The sequence below is a fragment of the Leuciscus leuciscus genome (assembly GCF_965113295.1).
Source record: "Leuciscus leuciscus genome assembly, chromosome: 7".
Taxonomy (NCBI): Eukaryota; Metazoa; Chordata; class Actinopteri; order Cypriniformes; family Leuciscidae; genus Leuciscus; species Leuciscus leuciscus.
The window spans coordinates 3,632,618-3,657,428 of record NC_138731.1 but is presented as its reverse complement, the minus strand read 5'-3'; the positions used below and the strand labels follow the sequence as shown (position 1 = coordinate 3,657,428).

General features: G+C 46.5%; 2 protein-coding genes across 2 annotated transcripts; one reads left to right on the top strand and one right to left on the bottom strand.

Annotated features, from left to right (window-relative positions):
* Positions 1 to 8,548: 8,548 nt before the first annotated feature.
* On the top strand, positions 8,549 to 10,726 carry LOC309503424 (uncharacterized protein). Its single transcript, XM_082176245.1, has 3 exons — positions 8,549 to 9,164; positions 9,740 to 9,845; positions 9,999 to 10,726. Exons 1-3 carry the CDS (start codon positions 8,617 to 8,619, stop codon positions 10,416 to 10,418), a joined length of 1,074 nt encoding a protein of 357 aa, XP_082032371.1. The 5' UTR covers positions 8,549 to 8,616; the 3' UTR covers positions 10,419 to 10,726.
* An 83-nt stretch (positions 10,727 to 10,809) lies between these two features.
* Positions 10,810 to 12,667, bottom strand: LOC309503444 (uncharacterized protein). The gene is made up of 3 exons (XM_082176277.1): positions 12,380 to 12,667; positions 11,618 to 11,767; positions 10,810 to 11,412 (listed from the first exon to the last, which is right to left on the bottom strand). Exons 1-3 carry the CDS (start codon positions 12,645 to 12,647, stop codon positions 10,889 to 10,891), a joined length of 942 nt encoding a protein of 313 aa, XP_082032403.1. The 5' UTR covers positions 12,648 to 12,667; the 3' UTR covers positions 10,810 to 10,888.
* Positions 12,668 to 24,811: the final 12,144 nt, after the last annotated feature.

Here is a 24,811-nt window from a genome sequence, read left to right as displayed (position 1 = left end):
TTTAGGCACACATGAAGAGCACATGTGTGAGCTCTTCTTCAAGTAAGAACAGAGCATGTTTATAAGTGAAGCAGTCTTAGCAGAGGATGGTTTCGATCCATCGACCTCTGGGTTATGGGCCCAGCACGCTTCCGCTGCGCCACTCTGCTCCTGATCACAAAATTGCCATACCCTGCTGTTTTCAAAAGGACTTGCGTTTAGGCTCACTTGAAGTGCTCTTCTGTCATCTATTAGAACATGTGAAAACTACAGAGGGTTTTAGGACACAGCTGAGGCAAGTTTTCTCCAAGTAGGAAAAGAGCATGTACATAAGTAGAGCGGTCTTAGCAGAGGATGGTTTCGATCCATCGACCTCTGGGTTATGGGCCCAGCACGCTTCCGCTGCGCCACTCTGCTCGCCATAGAAGAACTCCAATTCACAGGTGTTTTCTAAAGGACTTGTGTTTAGGCACACATGAGGAGCACATGTGTGAGCTTTTCTTCAAGTAAGAACAGAGCGTGTTTATAAGTAAAGCAGTCTTAGCAGAGGATGGTTTCGATCCATCGACCTCTGGGTTATGGGCCCAGCACGCTTCCGCTGCGCCACTCTGCTCCTGATCACAAAACTGCCATACCCACAACTTTTCAAAAGGACTTGCGTTTAGGCACATTTGAAGTGCTCCCGTCATAAATTAGATCAGGAGAAAAATACAGAGCGTTTTAGCATAGAGTTGAGGCAACTTTTCTTCAAGTAGGAGCAGAGCATGTATTTAAGTAAAAAAGGTTTAGCAGAGGATGGTTTCGATCCATCGACCTCTGGGTTATGGGCCCAGCACGCTTCCGCTGCGCCACTCTGCTCCTGATGGCAAAATTGCCATACCCTACTGTTTTCAAAAGGACTTGCGTTTAGGCTCACTTGAAGTGCTCTTCTGTCATCTATTAGAACATGTGAAAACTACAGAGGGTTTTAGCACACAGCTGAGGCAACTTTTCTCCAAGTAGGAACAGAGCATGTACATAAGTAGAGCAGTCTTAGCAGAGGATGGTTTCGATCCATCGACCTCTGGGTTATGGGCCCAGCACGCTTCCGCTGCGCCACTCTGCTGTAAACCACCCCAGATGGGACTCGAACCCACAATCCCTGGCTTAGGAGGCCAGTGCCTTATCCATTAGGCCACTGGGGCTGATAAAAACCTGTGCTCATGTGCCCCCATTACTTTGGCTACAGTGACAACAACAGCATCGGCATTTAAACAAGGCCAGCACACAAAGTAATCCGGATGAACGACTACTTCGACAGGCCACTGGGGCATGACTCGCTTGCCCTACTGATTCTCCATCTCATTCAGGTGGCTTAGTCAATGAGGCGTATGAATAGGGCATACACACAGATTTTCTGAACGAACAAGCGGGATGTGGAAGTTGCTCTTTATTTGGGATAAAACATGTATATAAGTGAAGCAGCCTTAGCAGAGGATGGTTTCGATCCATCGACCTCTGGGTTATGGGCCCAGCACGCTTCCGCTGCGCCACTCTGCTCGCCATAGGGGAGCTCCAATTCACAGGGGTTTTCAAAAGGACTTGTGTTTAGGCACACATGTGTGAGCTTTTCTTCAAGTAAGAACAGAGCATGTTTATAAGTGAAGCAGTCTTAGCAGAGGATGGTTTCGATCCATCGACCTCTGGGTTATGGGCCCAGCACGCTTCCGCTGCGCCACTCTGCTCGCCATAGAAGAGCTTCAATTCACAGGTGTTTTCAAAAGGACTTGTGTTTAGGCACACATGAAGAGCACATGTGTGAGCTCTTCTTCAAGTAAGAACAGAGCATGTTTATAAGTGAAGCAGTCTTAGCAGAGGATGGTTTCGATCCATCGACCTCTGGGTTATGGGCCCAGCACGCTTCCGCTGCGCCACTCTGCTCCTGATCACAAAATTGCCATACCCTACTGTTTTCAAAAGGACTTGCGTTTAGGCTCACTTGAAGTGCTCTTCTGTCATCTATTAGAACATGTGAAAACTACAGAGGGTTTTAGGACACAGCTGAGGCAAGTTTTCTCCAAGTAGGAAAAGAGCATGTACATAAGTAGAGCGGTCTTAGCAGAGGATGGTTTCGATCCATCGACCTCTGGGTTATGGGCCCAGCACGCTTCCGCTGCGCCACTCTGCTCGCCATAGAAGAACTCCAATTCACAGGTGTTTTTTAAAGGACTTGTGTTTAGGCACACATGAGGAGCACATGTGTGAGCTTTTCTTCAAGTAAGAACAGAGCGTGTTTATAAGTAAAGCAGTCTTAGCAGAGGATGGTTTCGATCCATCGACCTCTGGGTTATGGGCCCAGCACGCTTCCGCTGCGCCACTCTGCTCCTGATCACAAAACTGCCATACCCACAACTTTTCAAAAGGACTTGCGTTTAGGCACATTTGAAGTGCTCCCGTCATAAATTAGATCAGGAGAAAAATACAGAGCGTTTTAGCATAGAGTTGAGGCAACTTTTCTTCAAGTAGGAGCAGAGCATGTATTTAAGTAAAAAAGGTTTAGCAGAGGATGGTTTCGATCCATCGACCTCTGGGTTATGGGCCCAGCACGCTTCCGCTGCGCCACTCTGCTCCTGATCGCAAAATTGCCATACCCTACTGTTTTCAAAAGGACTTGCGTTTAGGCTCACTTGAAGTGCTCTTCTGTCATCTATTAGAACATGTGAAAACTACAGAGGGTTTTAGCACACAGCTGAGGCAACTTTTCTCCAAGTAGGAACAGAGCATGTACATAAGTAGAGCAGTCTTAGCAGAGGATGGTTTCGATCCATCGACCTCTGGGTTATGGGCCCAGCACGCTTCCGCTGCGCCACTCTGCTGTAAACCACCCCAGATGGGACTCGAACCCACAATCCCTGGCTTAGGAGGCCAGTGCCTTGTCCATTAGGCCACTGGGGCTGATAAAAACCTGTGCTCATGTGCCCCCATTACTTTGGCTACAGTGACAACAACAGCATCGGCATTTAAACAAGGCCAGCACACAAAGTAATCCGGATGAACGACTACTTCGACAGGCCACTGGGGCATGACTCGCTTGCCCTACTAATTCTCCATCTCATTCAGGTGGCTTAGTCAATGAGGCGTATGAATAGGGCATACACACAGATTTTCTGAACGAACAAGCGGGATGTGGAAGTTGCTCTTTATTTGGGATAAAACATGTATATAAGTGAAGCAGCCTTAGCAGAGGATGGTTTCGATCCATCGACCTCTGGGTTATGGGCCCAGCACGCTTCCGCTGCGCCACTCTGCTCGCCATAGGGGAGCTCCAATTCACAGGGGTTTTCAAAAGGACTTGTGTTTAGGCACACATGTGTGAGCTTTTCTTCAAGTAAGAACAGAGCATGTTTATAAGTGAAGCAGTCTTAGCAGAGGATGGTTTCGATCCATCGACCTCTGGGTTATGGGCCCAGCACGCTTCCGCTGCGCCACTCTGCTCGCCATAGAAGAGCTTCAATTCACAGGGGTTTTCAAAAGGACTTGTGTTTAGGCACACATGAAGAGCACATGTGTGAGCTCTTCTTCAAGTAAGAACAGAGCATGTTTATAAGTGAAGCAGTCTTAGCAGAGGATGGTTTCGATCCATCGACCTCTGGGTTATGGGCCCAGCACGCTTCCGCTGCGCCACTCTGCTCCTGATCACAAAATTGCCATACCCTACTGTTTTCAAAAGGACTTGCGTTTAGGCTCACTTGAAGTGCTCTTCTGTCATCTATTAGAACATGTGAAAACTACAGAGGGTTTTAGGACACAGCTGAGGCAAGTTTTCTCCAAGTAGGAAAAGAGCATGTACATAAGTAGAGCGGTCTTAGCAGAGGATGGTTTCGATCCATCGACCTCTGGGTTATGGGCCCAGCACGCTTCCGCTGCGCCACTCTGCTCGCCATAGAAGAACTCCAATTCACAGGTATTTTCTAAAGGACTTGTGTTTAGGCACACATGAGGAGCACATGTGTGAGCTTTTCTTCAAGTAAGAACAGAGCGTGTTTATAAGTAAAGCAGTCTTAGCAGAGGATGGTTTCGATCCATCGACCTCTGGGTTATGGGCCCAGCACGCTTCCGCTGCGCCACTCTGCTCCTGATCACAAAACTGCCATACCCACAACTTTTCAAAAGGACTTGCGTTTAGGCACATTTGAAGTGCTCCCGTCATAAATTAGATCAGGAGAAAAATACAGAGCGTTTTAGCATAGAGTTGAGGCAACTTTTCTTCAAGTAGGAGCAGAGCATGTATTTAAGTAAAAAAGGTTTAGCAGAGGATGGTTTCGATCCATCGACCTCTGGGTTATGGGCCCAGCACGCTTCCGCTGCGCCACTCTGCTCCTGATCACAAAATTGCCATACCCTACTGTTTTCAAAAGGACTTGCGTTTAGGCTCACTTGAAGTGCTCTACTGTCATCTATTAGAACATGTGAAAACTACAGAGGGTTTTAGGACACAGCTGAGGCAAGTTTTCTCCAAGTAGGAAAAGAGCATGTACATAAGTAGAGCGGTCTTAGCAGAGGATGGTTTCGATCCATCGACCTCTGGGTTATGGGCCCAGCACGCTTCCGCTGCGCCACTCTGCTCGCCATAGAAGAACTCCAATTCACAGGTGTTTTCTAAAGGACTTGTGTTTAGGCACACATGAAGAGCACATGTGTGAGCTTTTCTTCAAGTAAGAACAGAGCGTGTTTATAAGTAAAGCAGTCTTAGCAGAGGATGGTTTCGATCCATCGACCTCTGGGTTATGGGCCCAGCACGCTTCCGCTGCGCCACTCTGCTCCTGATCACAAAACTGCCATACCCACAACTTTTCAAAAGGACTTGCGTTTAGGCACATTTGAAGTGCTCCCGTCATAAATTAGATCAGGAGAAAAATACAGAGCGTTTTAGCATAGAGTTGAGGCAACTTTTCTTCAAGTAGGAGCAGAGCATGTATTTAAGTAAAAAAGGTTTAGCAGAGGATGGTTTCGATCCATCGACCTCTGGGTTATGGGCCCAGCACGCTTCCGCTGCGCCACTCTGCTCCTGATCGCAAAATTGCCATACCCTACTGTTTTCAAAAGGACTTGCGTTTAGGCTCACTTGAAGTGCTCTTCTGTCATCTATTAGAACATGTGAAAACTACAGAGGGTTTTAGCACACAGCTGAGGCAACTTTTCTCCAAGTAGGAACAGAGCATGTACATAAGTAGAGCAGTCTTAGCAGAGGATGGTTTCGATCCATCGACCTCTGGGTTATGGGCCCAGCACGCTTCCGCTGCGCCACTCTGCTGTAAACCACCCCAGATGGGACTCGAACCCACAATCCCTGGCTTAGGAGGCCAGTGCCTTATCCATTAGGCCACTGGGGCTGATAAAAACCTGTGCTCATGTGCCCCCATTACTTTGGCTACAGTGACAACAACAGCATCGGCATTTAAACAAGGCCAGCACACAAAGTAATCCGGATGAACGACTACTTCGACAGGCCACTGGGGCATGACTCGCTTGCCCTACTAATTCTCCATCTCATTCAGGTGGCTTAGTCAATGAGGCGTATGAATAGGGCATACACACAGATTTTCTGAACGAACAAGCGGGATGTGGAAGTTGCTCTTTATTTGGGATAAAACATGTATATAAGTGAAGCAGCCTTAGCAGAGGATGGTTTCGATCCATCGACCTCTGGGTTATGGGCCCAGCACGCTTCCGCTGCGCCACTCTGCTCGCCATAGGGGAGCTCCAATTCACAGGTGTTTTCAAAAGGACTTGTGTTTAGGCACACATGAGGAGCACATGTGTGAGCTTTTCTTCAAGTAAGAACAGAGCATGTTTATAAGTGAAGCAGTCTTAGCAGAGGATGGTTTCGATCCATCGACCTCTGGGTTATGGGCCCAGCACGCTTCCGCTGCGCCACTCTGCTCGCCATAGAAGAGCTTCAATTCACAGGTGTTTTCAAAAGGACTTGTGTTTAGGCACATATGAAGAGCACATGTGTGAGCTCTTCTTCAAGTAAGAACAGAGCATGTTTATAAGTGAAGCAGTCTTAGCAGAGGATGGTTTCGATCCATCGACCTCTGGGTTATGGGCCCAGCACGCTTCCGCTGCGCCACTCTGCTCCTGATCACAAAATTGCCATACCCTACGGTTTTCAAAAGGACTTGCGTTTAGGCTCACTTGAAGTGCTCTTCTGTCATCTATTAGAACATGTGAAAACTACAGAGGGTTTTAGGACACAGCTGAGGCAAGTTTTCTCCAAGTAGGAAAAGAGCATGTACATAAGTAGAGCGGTCTTAACAGAGGATGGTTTCGATCCATCGACCTCTGGGTTATGGGCCCAGCACGCTTCCGCTGCGCCACTCTGCTGTAAACCACCCCAGATGGGACTCAAACCCACAATCCCTGGCTTAGGAGCCCAGTGCCTTATTTTTTTATTTTTTTTATTTATTATGCAAGTGCCTTATCCATTAGGCCACTGGGGCTGATAAAAACCTGTGCTCATGTGCCCCCATTACTTTGGCTACAGTGACAACAACAGCATCGGCATTTAAACAAGGCCAGCACACAAAGTAATCCGGATGAACGACTATTTCGACAGGCCAATGGGGCATGACTCGCTTGCCCTACTAATTCTCCATCTCATTCAGGTGGCTTACCCCCGGTTTCACAGACAATGCTTAAGCTAGTCCCAGACTAAAATGGATGTTTGAGCTGTTTTAACTGAAAGCAACTGGCACTGACATTTCTTAAAATATGTTAATGCCATTGTTTTGTCTCAAGATGCACACCAGTAATGTTTTGTTTCTAAGGCACGTTTATAAAAACTACTTAAGCACCTTAATTTAACAAAGGCCTAATCCTGGCTTAATCTAAGTCCTGTCTGTGAAAACAGGCCTTAGTCAATGAGGCGTTTGAATAGGGCATACACACAGATTTTCTGAACGAACAAGCGGGATGTGGAAGTTGCTCTTTATTTGGGATAAAACATGTATATAAGTGAAGCAGCCTTAGCAGAGGATGGTTTCGATCCATCGACCTCTGGGTTATGGGCCCAGCACGCTTCCGCTGCGCCACTCTGCTCGCCATAGGGGAGCTCCAATTCACAGGGGTTTTCAAAAGGACTTGTGTTTAGGCACACATGTGTGAGCTTTTCTTCAAGTAAGAACAGAGCATGTTTATAAGTGAAGCAGTCTTAGCAGAGGATGGTTTCGATCCATCGACCTCTGGGTTATGGGGCCAGCACGCTTCCGCTGCGCCACTCTGCTCGCCATAGAAGAACTCCAATTCACAGGTGTTTTCTAAAGGACTTGTGTTTAGGCACACATGAGGAGCACATGTGTGAGCTTTTCTTCAAGTAAGAACAGAGCGTGTTTATAAGTAAAGCAGTCTTAGCAGAGGATGGTTTCGATCCATCGACCTCTGGGTTATGGGCCCAGCACGCTTCCGCTGCGCCACTCTGCTCCTGATCACAAAACTGCCATACCCACAACTTTTCAAAAGGACTTGCGTTTAGGCACATTTGAAGTGCTCCCGTCATAAATTAGATCAGGAGAAAAATACAGAGCGTTTTAGCATAGAGTTGAGGAAACTTTTCTTCAAGTAGGAGCAGAGCATGTATTTAAGTAAAAAAGGTTTAGCAGAGGATGGTTTCGATCCATCGACCTCTGGGTTATGGGCCCAGCACGCTTCCGCTGCGCCACTCTGCTCCTGATCGCAAAATTGCCATACCCTACTGTTTTCAAAAGGACTTGCGTTTAGGCTCACTTGAAGTGCTCTTCTGTCATCTATTAGAACATGTGAAAACTACAGAGGGTTTTAGCACACAGCTGAGGCAACTTTTCTCCAAGTAGGAACAGAGCATGTACATAAGTAGAGCAGTCTTGGCAGAGGATGGTTTCGATCCATCGACCTCTGGGTTATGGGCCCAGCACGCTTCCGCTGCGCCACTCTGCTGTAAACCACCCCAGATGGGACTCGAACCCACAATCCCTGGCTTAGGAGGTCAGTGCCTTATCCATTAGGCCACTGGGGCTGATAAAAACCTGTGCTCATGTGCCCCCATTACTTTGGCTACAGTGACAACAACAGCATCGGCATTTAAACAAGGCCAGCACACAAAGTAATCCGGATGAACGACTACTTCGACAGGCCACTGGGGCATGACTCGCTTGCCCTACTAATTCTCCATCTCATTCAGGTGGCTTAGTCAATGAGGCGTATGAATAGGGCATACACACAGATTTTCTGAACGAACAAGCGGGATGTGGAAGTTGCTCTTTATTTGGGATAAAACATGTATATAAGGCCCCGTTCACACCGCAAGTCTTAATGCTCAAATCTGATTTTTTGCTCAGATCCGATTTTTTGATTGGCTGTTCACATTACCTTTTACAATGTGACCTATATCTGATTGCAGTGTGAACTGTTTGAGGTTTCAAACTAACACGCATGCGCAAAAGAACAATAACAATGACGTCAGACGCAGCACGCGGTTGCACTATTATGGAGGAAGTAAGCATATTCGCATTTATTGCAAAATGTTTGTGTAATGGAAGCCGTAACATTAATGAGCAGGTGCTGAGGAGGAGAAGAAAGAGAAAGAGAGCAAAATTGGCAGTTTTTGCCTTTTGCGGGTTTATGGCTGCAAATTCATTACAGAGGTCTGTGTGGATGCGTAGACGAAGCCAGGAGTGGTGGGAATGTGATGTGAATAGTTTCACTGAGACGCTGTTTTTTGAAAACTTTAGGATGTCGAGGGCAACTTTTGATTATATCTGTCAGCGCCTCTCCTCAAGACTCCTACGGCAGGACACTCAATTTAGGCGACCCATCTCCGTGCGGAAACGTGTAGGAGTTGGGCTGTATTGGCTGGCAACGGGGGTCAGTTACCGCACGATGGGTAACCTGTTTGGCATTGCCAGGTCTTCTGTGTGCGCGATTGTGCACGAATTTTGCAAGGCCGTGCGCCAAGTCCTCATGCCCGAGTTCATAAAACTGCCCGAAGGAGACGCTCTCCGGGAGGTCCTACAAGGCTTCCAAATGAGGTGTGGTTTTCCACAGTGCGCTGGAGCAATTGACGGGAGTCATATCCCCATCATTGCCCCAGAAGAAAATCACGTCGACTACTTCAATCGCAAAGGATGGCATTCTGTCCTTCTGCAGGGAGTTGTAGATCATCAGTTCTGGTAAGCCTTCTACAATTATGAAAATAATCTATCCTGGATTTTTTTTCTAGTGTTAGCAGTCAGTGAGTGAAAAGTCTGATTTAGGTTTATAAAATAGTTAAATAATGCTGCCTTGTGATACAATTATGTGGTATGGCAAGCCGCTTTAACATTTAATCATTTAAACCTATAGTCTCTATTTTCGTGCTAGCACTTATTTTTTAGATAGTATCTATTCCATTAAGTACTAGTACTTATTCATTAGCTAAATAAATGCGTACTAGTACTTAATGGAATAGATACTAGTATCTAAAAAATAAGTACTAGCATGAAAATTTAGACTAGTAGGTTTAAATGATTAAATGTTAAAACGGTTTGTCATAGTATGGCTTGTCATTAGCCCTACTGATATTAAAATATGATAGCCCCTCTGTGTTTACAGTAACCATCTTTGTTTTGCAACCCCCTACCGATCATTTAAAAATTAGCCTATATTTAAATGTTTCACAGTGCAGTAATAACTGATTTGTGTTTCTTTTCATAATTGTTTACATGGACAAAATTATAAAATAACACATCACTTGTCCCCATAACAGTTTCACCAACATCTACACGGGATGGCCTGGAAGTGTCCATGATGCCAGGGTTCTTAGGAATTCATGTGTCTTTGCAATGGCAGAGAGAGGGGAGCTTTTTCCACCAGTAAGTTGTTCTATAACAATCACATGCACACATGTATACACACACACTCAAATCTTATTTGGAAACAGTACCATCTTAGTATAAAAGACATTAAAATGTTTCAAGAAACATATTATAACATCTAATAAATTCAACTTCTCTTATTTTCCAAAGGACACAGTGGAGATCAACGGTGTCCAAGTACCGATCATGCTGCTGGGTGACCCGGCATACCCCATGAGGAGCTGGCTTATTAAAGGGTACACTGACACAGGGAACCTGACAGAGCAGCAACGGTACTTCAACGAGCGACACAGCAAAGCCAGGGTGACGGTGGAATGTGCATTCGGCCGATTGAAGGGGCGGTGGAGATGCCTGGGGAAACGGCTGGATGTGGACATCTCCACTGTCCCTACCATCATAAGTGCATGCTGCACTCTCCACAATGTGTGTGAGAAGCATGGTGAGGCCTATGAGGGACCTGCTCAAGCTATTCTTCAGGACAACAGGATTGCAGAAGGAGGGGCACAAGATGCTGCTGAGCCAACAAGAGTCAGAGAGGCACTGACAGAGTTTTTTTACAGCCAACGCTGATTCACATAAGAAACTTTATTTGACAATGTTTAAACATAACATTCTCAAAGTGTGGATCAACAAAAAAACTGTTTTCAATACTAATGATGAAATGGTCAGTTTTGTTCTGAAAAAAATAAATAAAAATTAAATGCATCCCTGTAAAATTAGTTGTGCAGGTGGATGCAAACAAATAATTCATATAAAAATCATCAAATTTTCCACACAAGAATTTTTCTTGGCTAAAAAATAAGAAAACCTGCTAACTTCAATGTTCTACTTTGAATAATTACTCTGAAAACACAAAATAAAAATTATTCTGCTATAGTGCAAGTCTCTGTCGGTTTAGTAACGCTACATAACGTTCAAATTGTAACCTGAAATCAAACTGTCAAATATAACCTGAACTGTTATTAATCTTTATAATGATGTATACACTTTGCATAGATTGACCAACAATACTGAAAGCAATTCACAATATTGGATCTGATTTACTTTTCCTCATCATCTGGAGGTCGGTAGAATGGTGGATGTCCTGAGGCCTGGCTGAAAGGCTGCTGAACAGGACCTAGAGGGTGTGCTGACACCTGGCTGAAGGACTGAGGTAGATCTGGAGGATGTACAGGGGGATGGGTGAAAGGTTGAGCCAGATCTTGCAGAAAAGTTAGAGGCTGGTTGGTTGTCTCGTTACATGGTGGCGGCTGAGGTGAACCCATGCTAAATTTCGGGGGATGAGTAAAGTTGTAAAAGGTAGGCTGAGGCGGCAGTTGTATTGGGTTGTACTGTGAGGGCTGGACTGGTGCTTGGTAGATAGGTGGAAATGGGGAATTTGACCTTGCAAGAAACTGTGTGAACATTGAGAGCATTTTGAGCTCATGCTCATGCTGTGCTGCTTGCATTTTCAATTGAAGCTCAGTGTCGTCTGTGTTGTTGAGGGCACTGCTGATCTTTTCAGCGAAGATTTCCAGTGTTGCTTCCATCTTGGTCTTCCTTTTCCTGCTCTTGGCAGATGTAGCTGTAAGAAAGAGGAGAAAGTGTTTGGTCATTGGCCACAATTACAAAAATAAACAGTTATGCTTGGAGGGTAGACATGAGTATAAGTAAACACTTAGCAGTAATACAGTACAGTAATAGCAGAATCCAAAAACAGTAGTGGATGGGTTAGCGAAGCGAATACTAATGATTTAGCAACAGCCTGATAAAAACATGAATATTCTTACTTCCAGAGGACTTGGTGGCTGTTGTGCTTCTTCCAGTGGTCTCTGTAATGCCTGCAGCTGATGAGCTTTCTCCAGATGTAGATGGTGCAGATCCAGAAGACACAGAAGGTGCAGAAGATGCAGATGGGAGTGACTCGGTGCTTGTATCATCTGGTGCAAGCAAACATATCATGTACTGCTATAATGTGATGTATTCAATGCAAATATTATATGAAAATAGCTGTTTCACGTTAACAATTTACATAACACCCTCAACACACACACGTTACCCTGAGAAGATGAGGATAACATGGCAGCCCCCTCCTTATAATTTATAATATGAGATTTGGTTATGAGCCAGGTTACTAGTGCACTGGATCAGATCGTAGATATGTAACGGAGACTGTGTACATTTTTGAATGTCGAGCCCGATCTCATGAAAGTGCGTATCTATAACGGTTACCAGAAATTAAATTGATCGTGCCATTTATACGCCTTAATTTGTTTTTGCGTTTATAATATTCACTTTATTGCGTGTAAAGCATGCACACTAATACCATTTGCAGTGTGCATATGCGCACACACACACAATTTTTTTTTTTTTTTTTTTTATTGTCCGTTTAAATGGTAACGTTAACCTACGAGAAATTTAATTTGTGATAGCCTATAGATACGCACTTTCATGAGTGTTTGGAGCGACAGTCACGTAAAGGGTACAAGTCTATGCTTCTCTGATTTGTTTCCCAGTTGTGCAAAGAAAACTGACTGAAAACATAACGTTACCTGTCTCGCCATCTATATCCAGGCTGTCTGCCGAACTCCTCGGAGTTTCAGGCTCCTCTTCACCTGCTTCGTAGCTATCCAGCAGCTCCAACGGCTGACAGCTGGGTTTATCGCCCATAACACGGCTAATTTCGTTATAAAATGGGCAAGTGATGCGACCACGACCGCTTCGGTTGTTAGAATCATTTGCTTCTTTAAATTTACTTTTAAGACTCTTCACCTTTCTTTGACACTGCAGCCACGTTCTCCTGTGTCCCCGTTCTTCCATTTCGTGCGCAATTTTTTCGAAAACTGCGCGGTTACGGTAGGAGCCTTCAAGTTTGCTTTGAATTGAAGTATCTCCCCATATACTAATAAGGTCTAACACCTCACTCTCCCTCCATTGACTCGCTCCATCGCTGTTCTCCATATTATGTAGTCAAGTTTTTAATGTCAGGCTGTCTGTGTCTGTTATGTCTAAGGTGTCACCGGCGCACAATTGTGACAAATGTCGACGTAGAATGACGTAAAAGTCGCATCAAATCTGCCGTGAATGTTCACACTGCGGTCGCATTGAAAAAAATCAGATATGGTTCTGATTCAGTACCACATATGTATGTGGTCTAAATCTGATTTGAAAAAATCAGATCTGGGCTAGATTTGAGTGTTCACACTACCTATGAAGAAGTCTGACCTGGTCACTTGACCCCAAAAAAATCAGATTTGGGCCACTTTTGCCTGCAGTGTGAACGGGGCCTAAGTGAAGCAGCCTTAGCAGAGGATGGTTTCGATCCATCGACCTCTGGGTTATGGGCCCAGCACGCTTCCGCTGCGCCACTCTGCTCGCCATAGGGGAACTCCAATTCACAGGGGTTTTCAAAAGGACTTGTGTTTAGGCACACATGTGTGAGCTTTTCTTCAAGTAAGAACAGAGCATGTTTATAAGTGAAGCAGTCTTAGCAGAGGATGGTTTCGATCCATCGACCTCTGGGTTATGGGCCCAGCACGCTTCCGCTGCGCCACTCTGCTCGCCATAGAAGAGCTTCAATTCACAGGTGTTTTCAAAAGGACTTGTGTTTAGGCACACATGAAGAGCACATGTGTGAGCTCTTCTTCAAGTAAGAACAGAGCATGTTTATAAGTGAAGCAGTCTTAGCAGAGGATGGTTTCGATCCATCGACCTCTGGGTTATGGGCCCAGCACGCTTCCGCTGCGCCACTCTGCTCCTGATCACAAAATTGCCATACCCTACTGTTTTCAAAAGGACTTGCGTTTAGGCTCACTTGAAGTGCTCTTCTGTCATCTATTAGAACATGTGAAAACTACAGAGGGTTTTAGGACACAGCTGAGGCAAGTTTTCTCCAAGTAGGAAAAGAGCATGTACATAAGTAGAGCGGTCTTAGCAGAGGATGGTTTCGATCCATCGACCTCTGGGTTATGGGCCCAGCACGCTTCCGCTGCGCCACTCTGCTCACCATAGAAGAACTCCAATTCACAGGTGTTTTCTAAAGGACTTGTGTTTAGGCACACATGAGGAGCACATGTGTGAGCTTTTCTTCAAGTAAGAACAGAGCGTGTTTATAAGTAAAGCAGTCTTAGCAGAGGATGGTTTCGATCCATCGACCTCTGGGTTATGGGCCCAGCACGCTTCCGCTGCGCCACTCTGCTCCTGATCACAAAACTGCCATACCCACAACTTTTCAAAAGGACTTGCGTTTAGGCACATTTGAAGTGCTCCCGTCATAAATTAGATCAGGAGAAAAATACAGAGCGTTTTAGCATAGAGTTGAGGCAACTTTTCTTCAAGTAGGAGCAGAGCATGTATTTAAGTAAAAAAGGTTTAGCAGAGGATGGTTTCGATCCATCGACCTCTGGGTTATGGGCCCAGCACGCTTCCGCTGCGCCACTCTGCTCCTGATCGCAAAATTGCCATACCCTACTGTTTTCAAAAGGACTTGCGTTTAGGCTCACTTGAAGTGCTCTTCTGTCATCTATTAGAACATGTGAAAACTACAGAGGGTTTTAGCACACAGCTGAGGCAACTTTTCTCCAAGTAGGAACAGAGCATGTACATAAGTAGAGCAGTCTTGGCAGAGGATGGTTTCGATCCATCGACCTCTGGGTTATGGGCCCAGCACGCTTCCGCTGCGCCACTCTGCTGTAAACCACCCCAGATGGGACTCGAACCCACAATCCCTGGCTTAGGAGGTCAGTGCCTTATCCATTAGGCCACTGGGGCTGATAAAAACCTGTGCTCATGTGCCCCCATTACTTTGGCTACAGTGACAACAACAGCATCGGCATTTAAACAAGGCCAGCACACAAAGTAATCCGGATGAACGACTACTTCGACAGGCCACTGGGGCATGACTCGCTTGCCCTACTAATTCTCCATCTCATTCAGGTGGCTTAGTCAATGAGGCGTATGAATAGGGCATACACACAGATTTTCTGAACGAACAAGCGGGATGTGGAAGTTGCTCTTTATTTGGGATAAAACATGTATATAAGTGAAGCAGCCTTAGCAGAGGATGGTTTCGATCCATCGACCTCTGGGTTATGGGCCCAGCACGCTTCCGCTGCGCCACTCTGCTCGCCATAGGGGAGCTCCAATTCACAGGGGTTTTCAAAAGGACTTGTGTTTAGGCACACATGTGTGAGCTTTTCTTCAAGTAAGAACAGAGCATGTTTATAAGTGAAGCAGTCTTAGCAGAGGATGGTTTCGATCCATCGACCTCTGGGTTATGGGCCCAGCACGCTTCCGCTGCGCCACTCTGCTCGCCATAGAAGAGCTTCAATTCACAGGTGTTTTCAAAAGGACTTGTGTTTAGGCACACATGAAGAGCACATGTGTGAGCTCTTCTTCAAGTAAGAACAGAGCATGTTTATAAGTGAAGCAGTCTTAGCAGAGGATGGTTTCGATCCATCGACCTCTGGGTTATGGGCCCAGCACGCTTCCGCTGCGCCACTCTGCTCCTGATCACAAAATTGCCATACCCTACTGTTTTCAAAAGGACTTGCGTTTAGGCTCACTTGAAGTGCTCTTCTGTCATCTATTAGAACATGTGAAAACTACAGAGGGTTTTAGGACACAGCTGAGGTAAGTTTTCTCCAAGTAGGAAAAGAGCATGTACATAAGTAGAGCGGTCTTAGCAGAGGATGGTTTCGATCCATCGACCTCTGGGTTATGGGCCCAGCACGCTTCCGCTGCGCCACTCTGCTCGCCATAGAAGAACTCCAATTCACAGGTGTTTTCTAAAGGACTTGTGTTTAGGCACACATGAGGAGCACATGTGTGAGCTTTTCTTCAAGTAAGAACAGAGCGTGTTTATAAGTAAAGCAGTCTTAGCAGAGGATGGTTTCGATCCATCGACCTCTGGGTTATGGGCCCAGCACGCTTCCGCTGCGCCACTCTGCTCCTGATCACAAAACTGCCATACCCACAACTTTTCAAAAGGACTTGCGTTTAGGCACATTTGAAGTGCTCCCGTCATAAATTAGATCAGGAGAAAAATACAGAGCGTTTTAGCATAGAGTTGAGGCAACTTTTCTTCAAGTAGGAGCAGAGCATGTATTTAAGTAAAAAAGGTTTAGCAGAGGATGGTTTCGATCCATCGACCTCTGGGTTATGGGCCCAGCACGCTTCCGCTGCGCCACTCTGCTCCTGATCGCAAAATTGCCATACCCTACTGTTTTCAAAAGGACTTGCGTTTAGGCTCACTTGAAGTGCTCTTCTGTCATCTATTAGAACATGTGAAAACTACAGAGGGTTTTAGCACACAGCTGAGGCAACTTTTCTCCAAGTAGGAACAGAGCATGTACATAAGTAGAGCAGTCTTAGCAGAGGATGGTTTCGATCCATCGACCTCTGGGTTATGGGCCCAGCACGCTTCCGCTGCGCCACTCTGCTGTAAACCACCCCAGATGGGACTCGAACCCACAATCCCTGGCTTAGGAGGCCAGTGCCTTATCCATTAGGCCACTGGGGCTGATAAAAACCTGTGCTCATGTGCCCCCATTACTTTGGCTACAGTGACAACAACAGCATCGGCATTTAAACAAGGCCAGCACACAAAGTAATCCTGATGAACGACTACTTCGACAGGCCACTGGGGCATGACTCGCTTGCCCTACTAATTCTCCATCTCATTCAGGTGGCTTAGTCAATGAGGCGTATGAATAGGGCATACACACAGATTTTCTGAACGAACAAGCGGGATGTGGAAGTTGCTCTTTATTTGGGATAAAACATGTATATAAGTGAAGCAGCCTTAGCAGAGGATGGTTTCGATCCATCGACCTCTGGGTTATGGGCCCAGCACGCTTCCGCTGCGCCACTCTGCTCGCCATAGGGGAGCTCCAATTCACAGGGGTTTTCAAAAGGACTTGTGTTTAGGCACACATGTGTGAGCTTTTCTTCAAGTAAGAACAGAGCATGTTTATAAGTGAAGCAGTCTTAGCAGAGGATGGTTTCGATCCATCGACCTCTGGGTTATGGGCCCAGCACGCTTCCGCTGCGCCACTCTGCTCGCCATAGAAGAGCTTCAATTCACAGGTGTTTTCAAAAGGACTTGTGTTTAGGCACACATGAAGAGCACATGTGTGAGCTCTTCTTCAAGTAAGAACAGAGCATGTTTATAAGTGAAGCAGTCTTAGCAGAGGATGGTTTCGATCCATCGACCTCTGGGTTATGGGCCCAGCACGCTTCCGCTGCGCCACTCTGCTCCTGATCACAAAATTGCCATACCCTACTGTTTTCAAAAGGACTTGCGTTTAGGCTCACTTGAAGTGCTCTTCTGTCATCTATTAGAACATGTGAAAACTACAGAGGGTTTTAGGACACAGCTGAGGCAAGTTTTCTCCAAGTAGGAAAAGAGCATGTACATAAGTAGAGCGGTCTTAGCAGAGGATGGTTTCGATCCATCGACCTCTGGGTTATGGGCCCAGCACGCTTCCGCTGCGCCACTCTGCTCGCCATAGAAGAACTCCAATTCACAGGTGTTTTCTAAAGGACTTGTGTTTAGGCACACATGAGGAGCACATGTGTGAGCTTTTCTTCAAGTAAGAACAGAGCGTGTTTATAAGTAAAGCAGTCTTAGCAGAGGATGGTTTCGATCCATCGACCTCTGGGTTATGGGCCCAGCACGCTTCCGCTGCGCCACTCTGCTCCTGATCACAAAACTGCCATACCCACAACTTTTCAAAAGGACTTGCGTTTAGGCACATTTGAAGTGCTCCCGTCATAAATTAGATCAGGAGAAAAATACAGAGCGTTTTAGCATAGAGTTGAGGCAACTTTTCTTCAAGTAGGAGCAGAGCATGTATTTAAGTAAAAAAGGTTTAGCAGAGGATGGTTTCGATCCATCGACCTCTGGGTTATGGGCCCAGCACGCTTCCGCTGCGCCACTCTGCTCCTGATCGCAAAATTGCCATACCCTACTGTTTTCAAAAGGACTTGCGTTTAGGCTCACTTGAAGTGCTCTTCTGTCATCTATTAGAACATGTGAAAACTACAGAGGGTTTTAGCACACAGCTGAGGTAACTTTTCTCCAAGTAGGAACAGAGCATGTACATAAGTAGAGCAGTCTTAGCAGAGGATGGTTTCGATCCATCGACCTCTGGGTTATGGGCCCAGCACGCTTCCGCTGCGCCACTCTGCTGTAAACCACCCCAGATGGGACTCGAACCCACAATCCCTGGCTTAGGAGGTCAGTGCCTTATCCATTAGGCCACTGGGGCTGATAAAAACCTGTGCTCATGTGCCCCCATTACTTTGGCTACAGTGACAACAACAGCATCGGCATTTAAACAAGGCCAGCACACAAAGTAATCCGGATGAACGACTACTTCGACAGGCCACTGGGGCATGACTCGCTTGCCCTACTAATTCTCCATCTCATTCAGGTGGCTTAGTCAATGAGGAGTATGAATAGGGCATACACACAGATTTTCTGAACGAACAAGCGGGATGTGGAAGTTGCTCTTTATTTGGGATAAAACATGTATATAAGTGAAGCAGCCTTAGCAGAGGATGGTTTCGATCCATCGACCTCTGGGTTATGGGCCCAGCACGCTTCCGCTGCGCCACTCTGCTCGCCATAGGGGAGCTCCAATTCACAGGGGTTTTCAAAAGGACTTGTGTTTAGGCACACATGAGGAGCACATGTGTGAGCTTTTCTTCAAGTAAGAACAGAGCATGTTTATAAGTGAAGCAGTCTTAGCAGAGGATGGTTTCGATCCATCGACCTCTGGGTTATGGGCCCAGCACGCTTCCGCTGCGCCACTCTGCTCGCCATAGAAGAGCTTCAATTCACAGGTGTTTTCAAAAGGACTTGTGTTTAGGCACACATGAAGAGCACATGTGTGAGCTCTTCTTCAAGTAAGAACAGAGCATGTTTATAAGTGAAGCAGTCTTAGCAGAGGATGGTTTCGATCCATCGACCTCTGGGTTATGGGCCCAGCACGCTTCCGCTGCGCCACTCTGCTCCTGATCACAAAATTGCCATACCCTACTGTTTTCAAAAGGACTTGCGTTTAGGCTCACTTGAAGTGCTCTTCTGTCATCTATTAGAACATGTGAAAACTACAGAGGGTTTTAGGACACAGCTGAGGCAAGTTTTCTCCAAGTAGGAAAAGAGCATGTACATAAGTAGAGCGGTCTTAGCAGAGGATGGTTTCGATCCATCGACCTCTGGATTATGGGCCCAGCACGCTTCCGCTGCGCCACTCTGCTCGCCATAGAAGAACTCCAATTCACAGGTGTTTTCTAAAGGACTTGTGTTTAGGCACACATGAGGAGCACATGTGTGAGCTTTTCTTCAAGTAAGAACAGAGCGTGTTTATAAGTAAAGCAGTCTTAGCAGAGGATGGTTTCGATCCATCGACCTCTGGGTTATGGGCCCAGCACGCTTCCGCTGCGCCACTCTGCTCCTGATCACAAAACTGCCATACCCACAACTTTTCAAAAGGACTTGCGTTTAGGCACATTTGAAGTGCTCCCGTCATAAATTAGATCAGGAGAAAAATACAGAGCGTTTTAGCATAGAGTTGAGGCAACTTTTCTTCAAGTAGGAGCAGAGCATGTATTTAAGTAAAAAAGGTTTAGCAGAGGATGGTTTCGATCCATCGACCTCTGGGTTATGGGCCCAGCACGCTTCCGCTGCGCCACTCTGCTCCTGATCGCAAAATTGCCATACCCTACTGTTTTCAAAAGGACTTGCGTTTAGGCTCACTTGAAGTGCTCTTCTGTCATCTATTAGAACATGTGAAAACTACAGAGGGTTTTAGCACACAGCTGAGGCAACTTTTCTCCAAGTAGGAACAGAGCATGTACATAAGTAGAGCAGTCTTAGCAGAGGATGGTTTCGATCCATCGACCTCTGGGTTATGGGCCCAGCACGCTTCCGCTGCGCCACTCTGCTGTAAACCACCCCAGATGGGACTCGAACCCACAATCCCTGGCTTAGGAGGCCAGTGCCTTATCCATTAGGCCACTGGGGCTGATAAAAACCTGTGCTCATGTGCCCCCATTACTTTGGCTACAGTGACAACAACAGCATCGGCATTTAAACAAGGCCAGCACACAAAGTAATCCGGATGAACGACTACTTCGACAGGCCACTGGGGCATGACTCGCTTGCCCTACTAATTCTCCATCTCATTCAGGTGGCTTAGTCAATGAGGCGTATGAATAGGGCATACACACAGATTTTCTGAACGAACAAGCGGGATGTGGAAGTTGCTCTTTATTTGGGATAAAACATGTATATAAGTGAAGCAGCCTTAGCAGAGGATGGTTTCGATCCATCGACCTCTGGGTTATGGGCCCAGCACGCTTCCGCTGAGCCACTCTGCTCGCCATAGGGGAGCTCCAATTCACAGGGGTTTTCAAAAGGACTTGTGTTTAGGCACACATGTGTGAGCTTTTCTTCAAGTAAGAACAGAGCATGTTTATAAGTGAAGCAGTCTTAGCAGAGGATGGTTTCGATCCATCGACCTCTGGGTTATGGGCCCAGCACGCTTCCGCTGCGCCACTCTGCTCGCCATAGAAGAGCTTCAATTCACAGGTGTTTTCAAAAGGACTTGTGTTTAGGCACACATGAAGAGCACATGTGTGAGCTCTTCTTCAAGTAAGAACAGAGCATGTTTATAAGTGAAGCAGTCTTAGCAGAGGATGGTTTCGATCCATCGACCTCTGGGTTATGGGCCCAGCACGCTTCCGCTGCGCCACTCTGCTCCTGATCACAAAATTGCCATACCCTACTGTTTTCAAAAGGACTTGCGTTTAGGCTCACTTGAAGTGCTCTTCTGTCATCTATTAGAACATGTGAAAACTACAGAGGGTTTTAGGACACAGCTGAGGCAAGTTTTCTCCAAGTAGGAAAAGAGCATGTACATAAGTAGAGCGGTCTTAGCAGAGGATGGTTTCGATCCATCGACCTCTGGGTTATGGGCCCAGCACGCTTCCGCTGCGCCACTCTGCTGTAAACCACCCCAGATGGGACTCGAACCCACAATCCCTGGCTTAGGAGGTCAGTGCCTTATCCATTAGGCCACTGGGGCTGATAAAAACCTGTGCTCATGTGCCCCCATTACTTTGGCTACAGTGACAACAACAGCATCGGCATTTAAACAAGGCCAGCACACAAAGTAATCCGGATGAACGACTACTTCGACAGGCCACTGGGGCATGACTCGCTTGCCCTACTAATTCTCCATCTCATTCAGGTGGCTTAGTCAATGAGGAGTATGAATAGGGCATACACACAGATTTTCTGAACGAACAAGCGGGATGTGGAAGTTGCTCTTTATTTGGGATAAAACATGTATATAAGTGAAGCAGCCTTAGCAGAGGATGGTTTCGATCCATCGACCTCTGGGTTATGGGCCCAGCACGCTTCCGCTGCGCCACTCTGCTCGCCATAGGGGAGCTCCAATTCACAGGTGTTTTCAAAAGGACTTGTGTTTAGGCACACATGAGGAGCACATGTGTGAGCTTTTCTTCAAGTAAGAACAGAGCATGTTTATAAGTGAAGCAGTCTTAGCAGAGGATGGTTTCGATCCATCGACCTCTGGGTTATGGGCCCAGCACGCTTCCGCTGCGCCACTCTGCTCGCCATAGAAGAGCTTCAATTCACAGGTGTTTTCAAAAGGACTTGTGTTTAGGCACACATGAAGAGCACATGTGTGAGCTCTTCTTCAAGTAAGAACAGAGCATGTTTATAAGTGAAGCAGTCTTAGCAGAGGATGGTTTCGATCCATCGACCTCTGGGTTATGGGCCCAGCACGCTTCCGCTGCGCCACTCTGCTCCTGATCACAAAATTGCCATACCCTACTGTTTTCAAAAGGACTTGCGTTTAGGCTCACTTGAAGTGCTCTTCTGTCATCTATTAGAACATGTGAAAACTACAGAGGGTTTTAGGACACAGCTGAGGCAAGTTTTCTCCAAGTAGGAAAAGAGCATGTACATAAGTAGAGCGGTCTTAGCAGAGGATGGTTTCGATCCATCGACCTCTGGGTTATGGGCCCAGCACGCTTCCGCTGCGCCACTCTGCTCGCCATAGAAGAACTCCAATTCACAGGTGTTTTCTAAAGGACTTGTGTTTAGGCACACATGAGGAGCACATGTGTGAGCTTTTCTTCAAGTAAGAACAGAGCGTGTTTATAAGTAAAGCAGTCTTAGCAGAGGATGGTTTCGATCCATCGACCTCTGGGTTATGGGCCCAGCACGCTTCCGCTGCGCCACTCTGCTCCTGATCACAAAACTGCCATACCCACAACTTTTCAAAAGGACTTGCGTTTAGGCACATTTGAAGTGCTCCCGTCATAAATTAGATCAGGAGAAAAATACAGAGCGTTTTAGCATAGAGTTGAGGCAACTTTTCTTCAAGTAGGAGCAGAGCATGTATTTAAGTAAAAAAGGTTTAGCAGAGGATGGTTTCGATCCATCGACCTCTGGGTTATGGGCCCAGCACGCTTCCGCTGCGCCACTCTGCTCCTGATCGCAAAATTGCCATACCCTACTGTTTTCAAAAGGACTTGCGTTTAGGCTCACTTGAAGTGCTCTTCTGTCATCTATTAGAACATGTGAAAACTACAGAGGGTTTTAGCACACAGCTGAGGCAACTTTTCTCCAAGTAGGAACAGAGCATGTACATAAGTAGAGCAGTCTTAGCAGAGGATGGTTTCGATCCATCGACCTCTGGGTTATGGGCCCAGCACGCTTCCGCTGCGCCACTCTGCTGTAAACCACCCCAGATGGGACTCGAACCCACAATCCCTGGCTTAGGAGGTCAGTGCCTTATCCATTAGGCCACTGGGGCTGATAAAAACCTGTGCTCATGTGCCCCCATTACTTTGGCTACAGTGACAACAACAGCATCGGCATTTAAACAAGGCCAGCACACAAAGTAATCCGGATGAACGACTACTTCGACAGGCCACTGGGGCATGACTCGCTTGCCCTACTAATTCTCCATCTCATTCAGGTGGCTTAGTCAATGAGGCGTATGAATAGGGCATACACACAGATTTTCTGAACGAACAAGCGGGATGTGGAAGTTGCTCTTTATTTGGGATAAAACATGTATATAAGTGAAGCAGCCTTAGCAGAGGATGGTTTCGATCCATCGACCTCTGGGTTATGGGCCCAGCACGCTTCCGCTGAGCCACTCTGCTCGCCATAGGGGAGCTCCAATTCACAGGGGTTTTCAAAAGGACTTGTGTTTAGGCACACATGTGTGAGCTTTTCTTCAAGTAAGAACAGAGCATGTTTATAAGTGAAGCAGTCTTAGCAGAGGATGGTTTCGATCCATCGACCTCTGGGTTATGGGCCCAGCACGCTTCCGCTGCGCCACTCTGCTCGCCATAGAAGAGCTTCAATTCACAGGTGTTTTCAAAAGGACTTGTGTTTAGGCACACATGAAGAGCACATGTGTGAGCTCTTCTTCAAGTAAGAACAGAGCATGTTTATAAGTGAAGCAGTCTTAGCAGAGGATGGTTTCGATCCATCGACCTCTGGGTTATGGGCCCAGCACGCTTCCGCTGCGCCACTCTGCTCCTGATCACAAAATTGCCATACCCTACTGTTTTCAAAAGGACTTGCGTTTAGGCTCACTTGAAGTGCTCTTCTGTCATCTATTAGAACATGTGAAAACTACAGAGGGTTTTAGGACACAGCTGAGGCAAGTTTTCTCCAAGTAGGAAAAGAGCATGTACATAAGTAGAGCGGTCTTAGCAGAGGATGGTTTCGATCCATCGACCTCTGGGTTATGGGCCCAGCACGCTTCCGCTGCGCCACTCTGCTCGCCATAGAAGAACTCCAATTCACAGGTGTTTTCTAAAGGACTTGTGTTTAGGCACACATGAGGAGCACATGTGTGAGCTTTTCTTCAAGTAAGAACAGAGCGTGTTTATAAGTAAAGCAGTCTTAGCAGAGGATGGTTTCGATCCATCGACCTCTGGGTTATGGGCCCAGCACGCTTCCGCTGCGCCACTCTGCTCCTGATCACAAAACTGCCATACCCACAACTTTTCAAAAGGACTTGCGTTTAGGCACATTTGAAGTGCTCCCGTCATAAATTAGATCAGGAGAAAAATACAGAGCGTTTTAGCATAGAGTTGAGGCAACTTTTCTTCAAGTAGGAGCAGAGCATGTATTTAAGTAAAAAAGGTTTAGCAGAGGATGGTTTCGATCCATCGACCTCTGGGTTATGGGCCCAGCACGCTTCCGCTGCGCCACTCTGCTCCTGATCGCAAATTTGCCATACCCTACTGTTTTCAAAAGGACTTGCGTTTAGGCTCACTTGAAGTGCTCTTCTGTCATCTATTAGAACATGTGAAAACTACAGAGGGTTTTAGCACACAGCTGAGGCAACTTTTCTCCAAGTAGGAACAGAGCATGTACATAAGTAGAGCAGTCTTAGCAGAGGATGGTTTCGATCCATCGACCTCTGGGTTATGGGCCCAGCACGCTTCCGCTGCGCCACTCTGCTGTAAACCACCCCAGATGGGACTCGAACCCACAATCCCTGGCTTAGGAGGCCAGTGCCTTATCCATTAGGCCACTGGGGCTGATAAAAACCTGTGCTCATGTGCCCCCATTACTTTGGCTACAGTGACAACAACAGCATCGGCATTTAAACAAGGCCAGCACACAAAGTAATCCGGATGAACGACTACTTCGACAGGCCACTGGGGCATGACTCGCTTGCCCTACTAATTCTCCATCTCATTCAGGTGGCTTAGTCAATGAGGCGTATGAATAGGGCATACACACAGATTTTCTGAACGAACAAGCGGGATGTGGAAGTTGCTCTTTATTTGGGATAAAACATGTATATAAGTGAAGCAGCCTTAGCAGAGGATGGTTTCGATCCATCGACCTCTGGGTTATGGGCCCAGCACGCTTCCGCTGCGCCACTCTGCTCGCCATAGGGGAGCTCCAATTGACA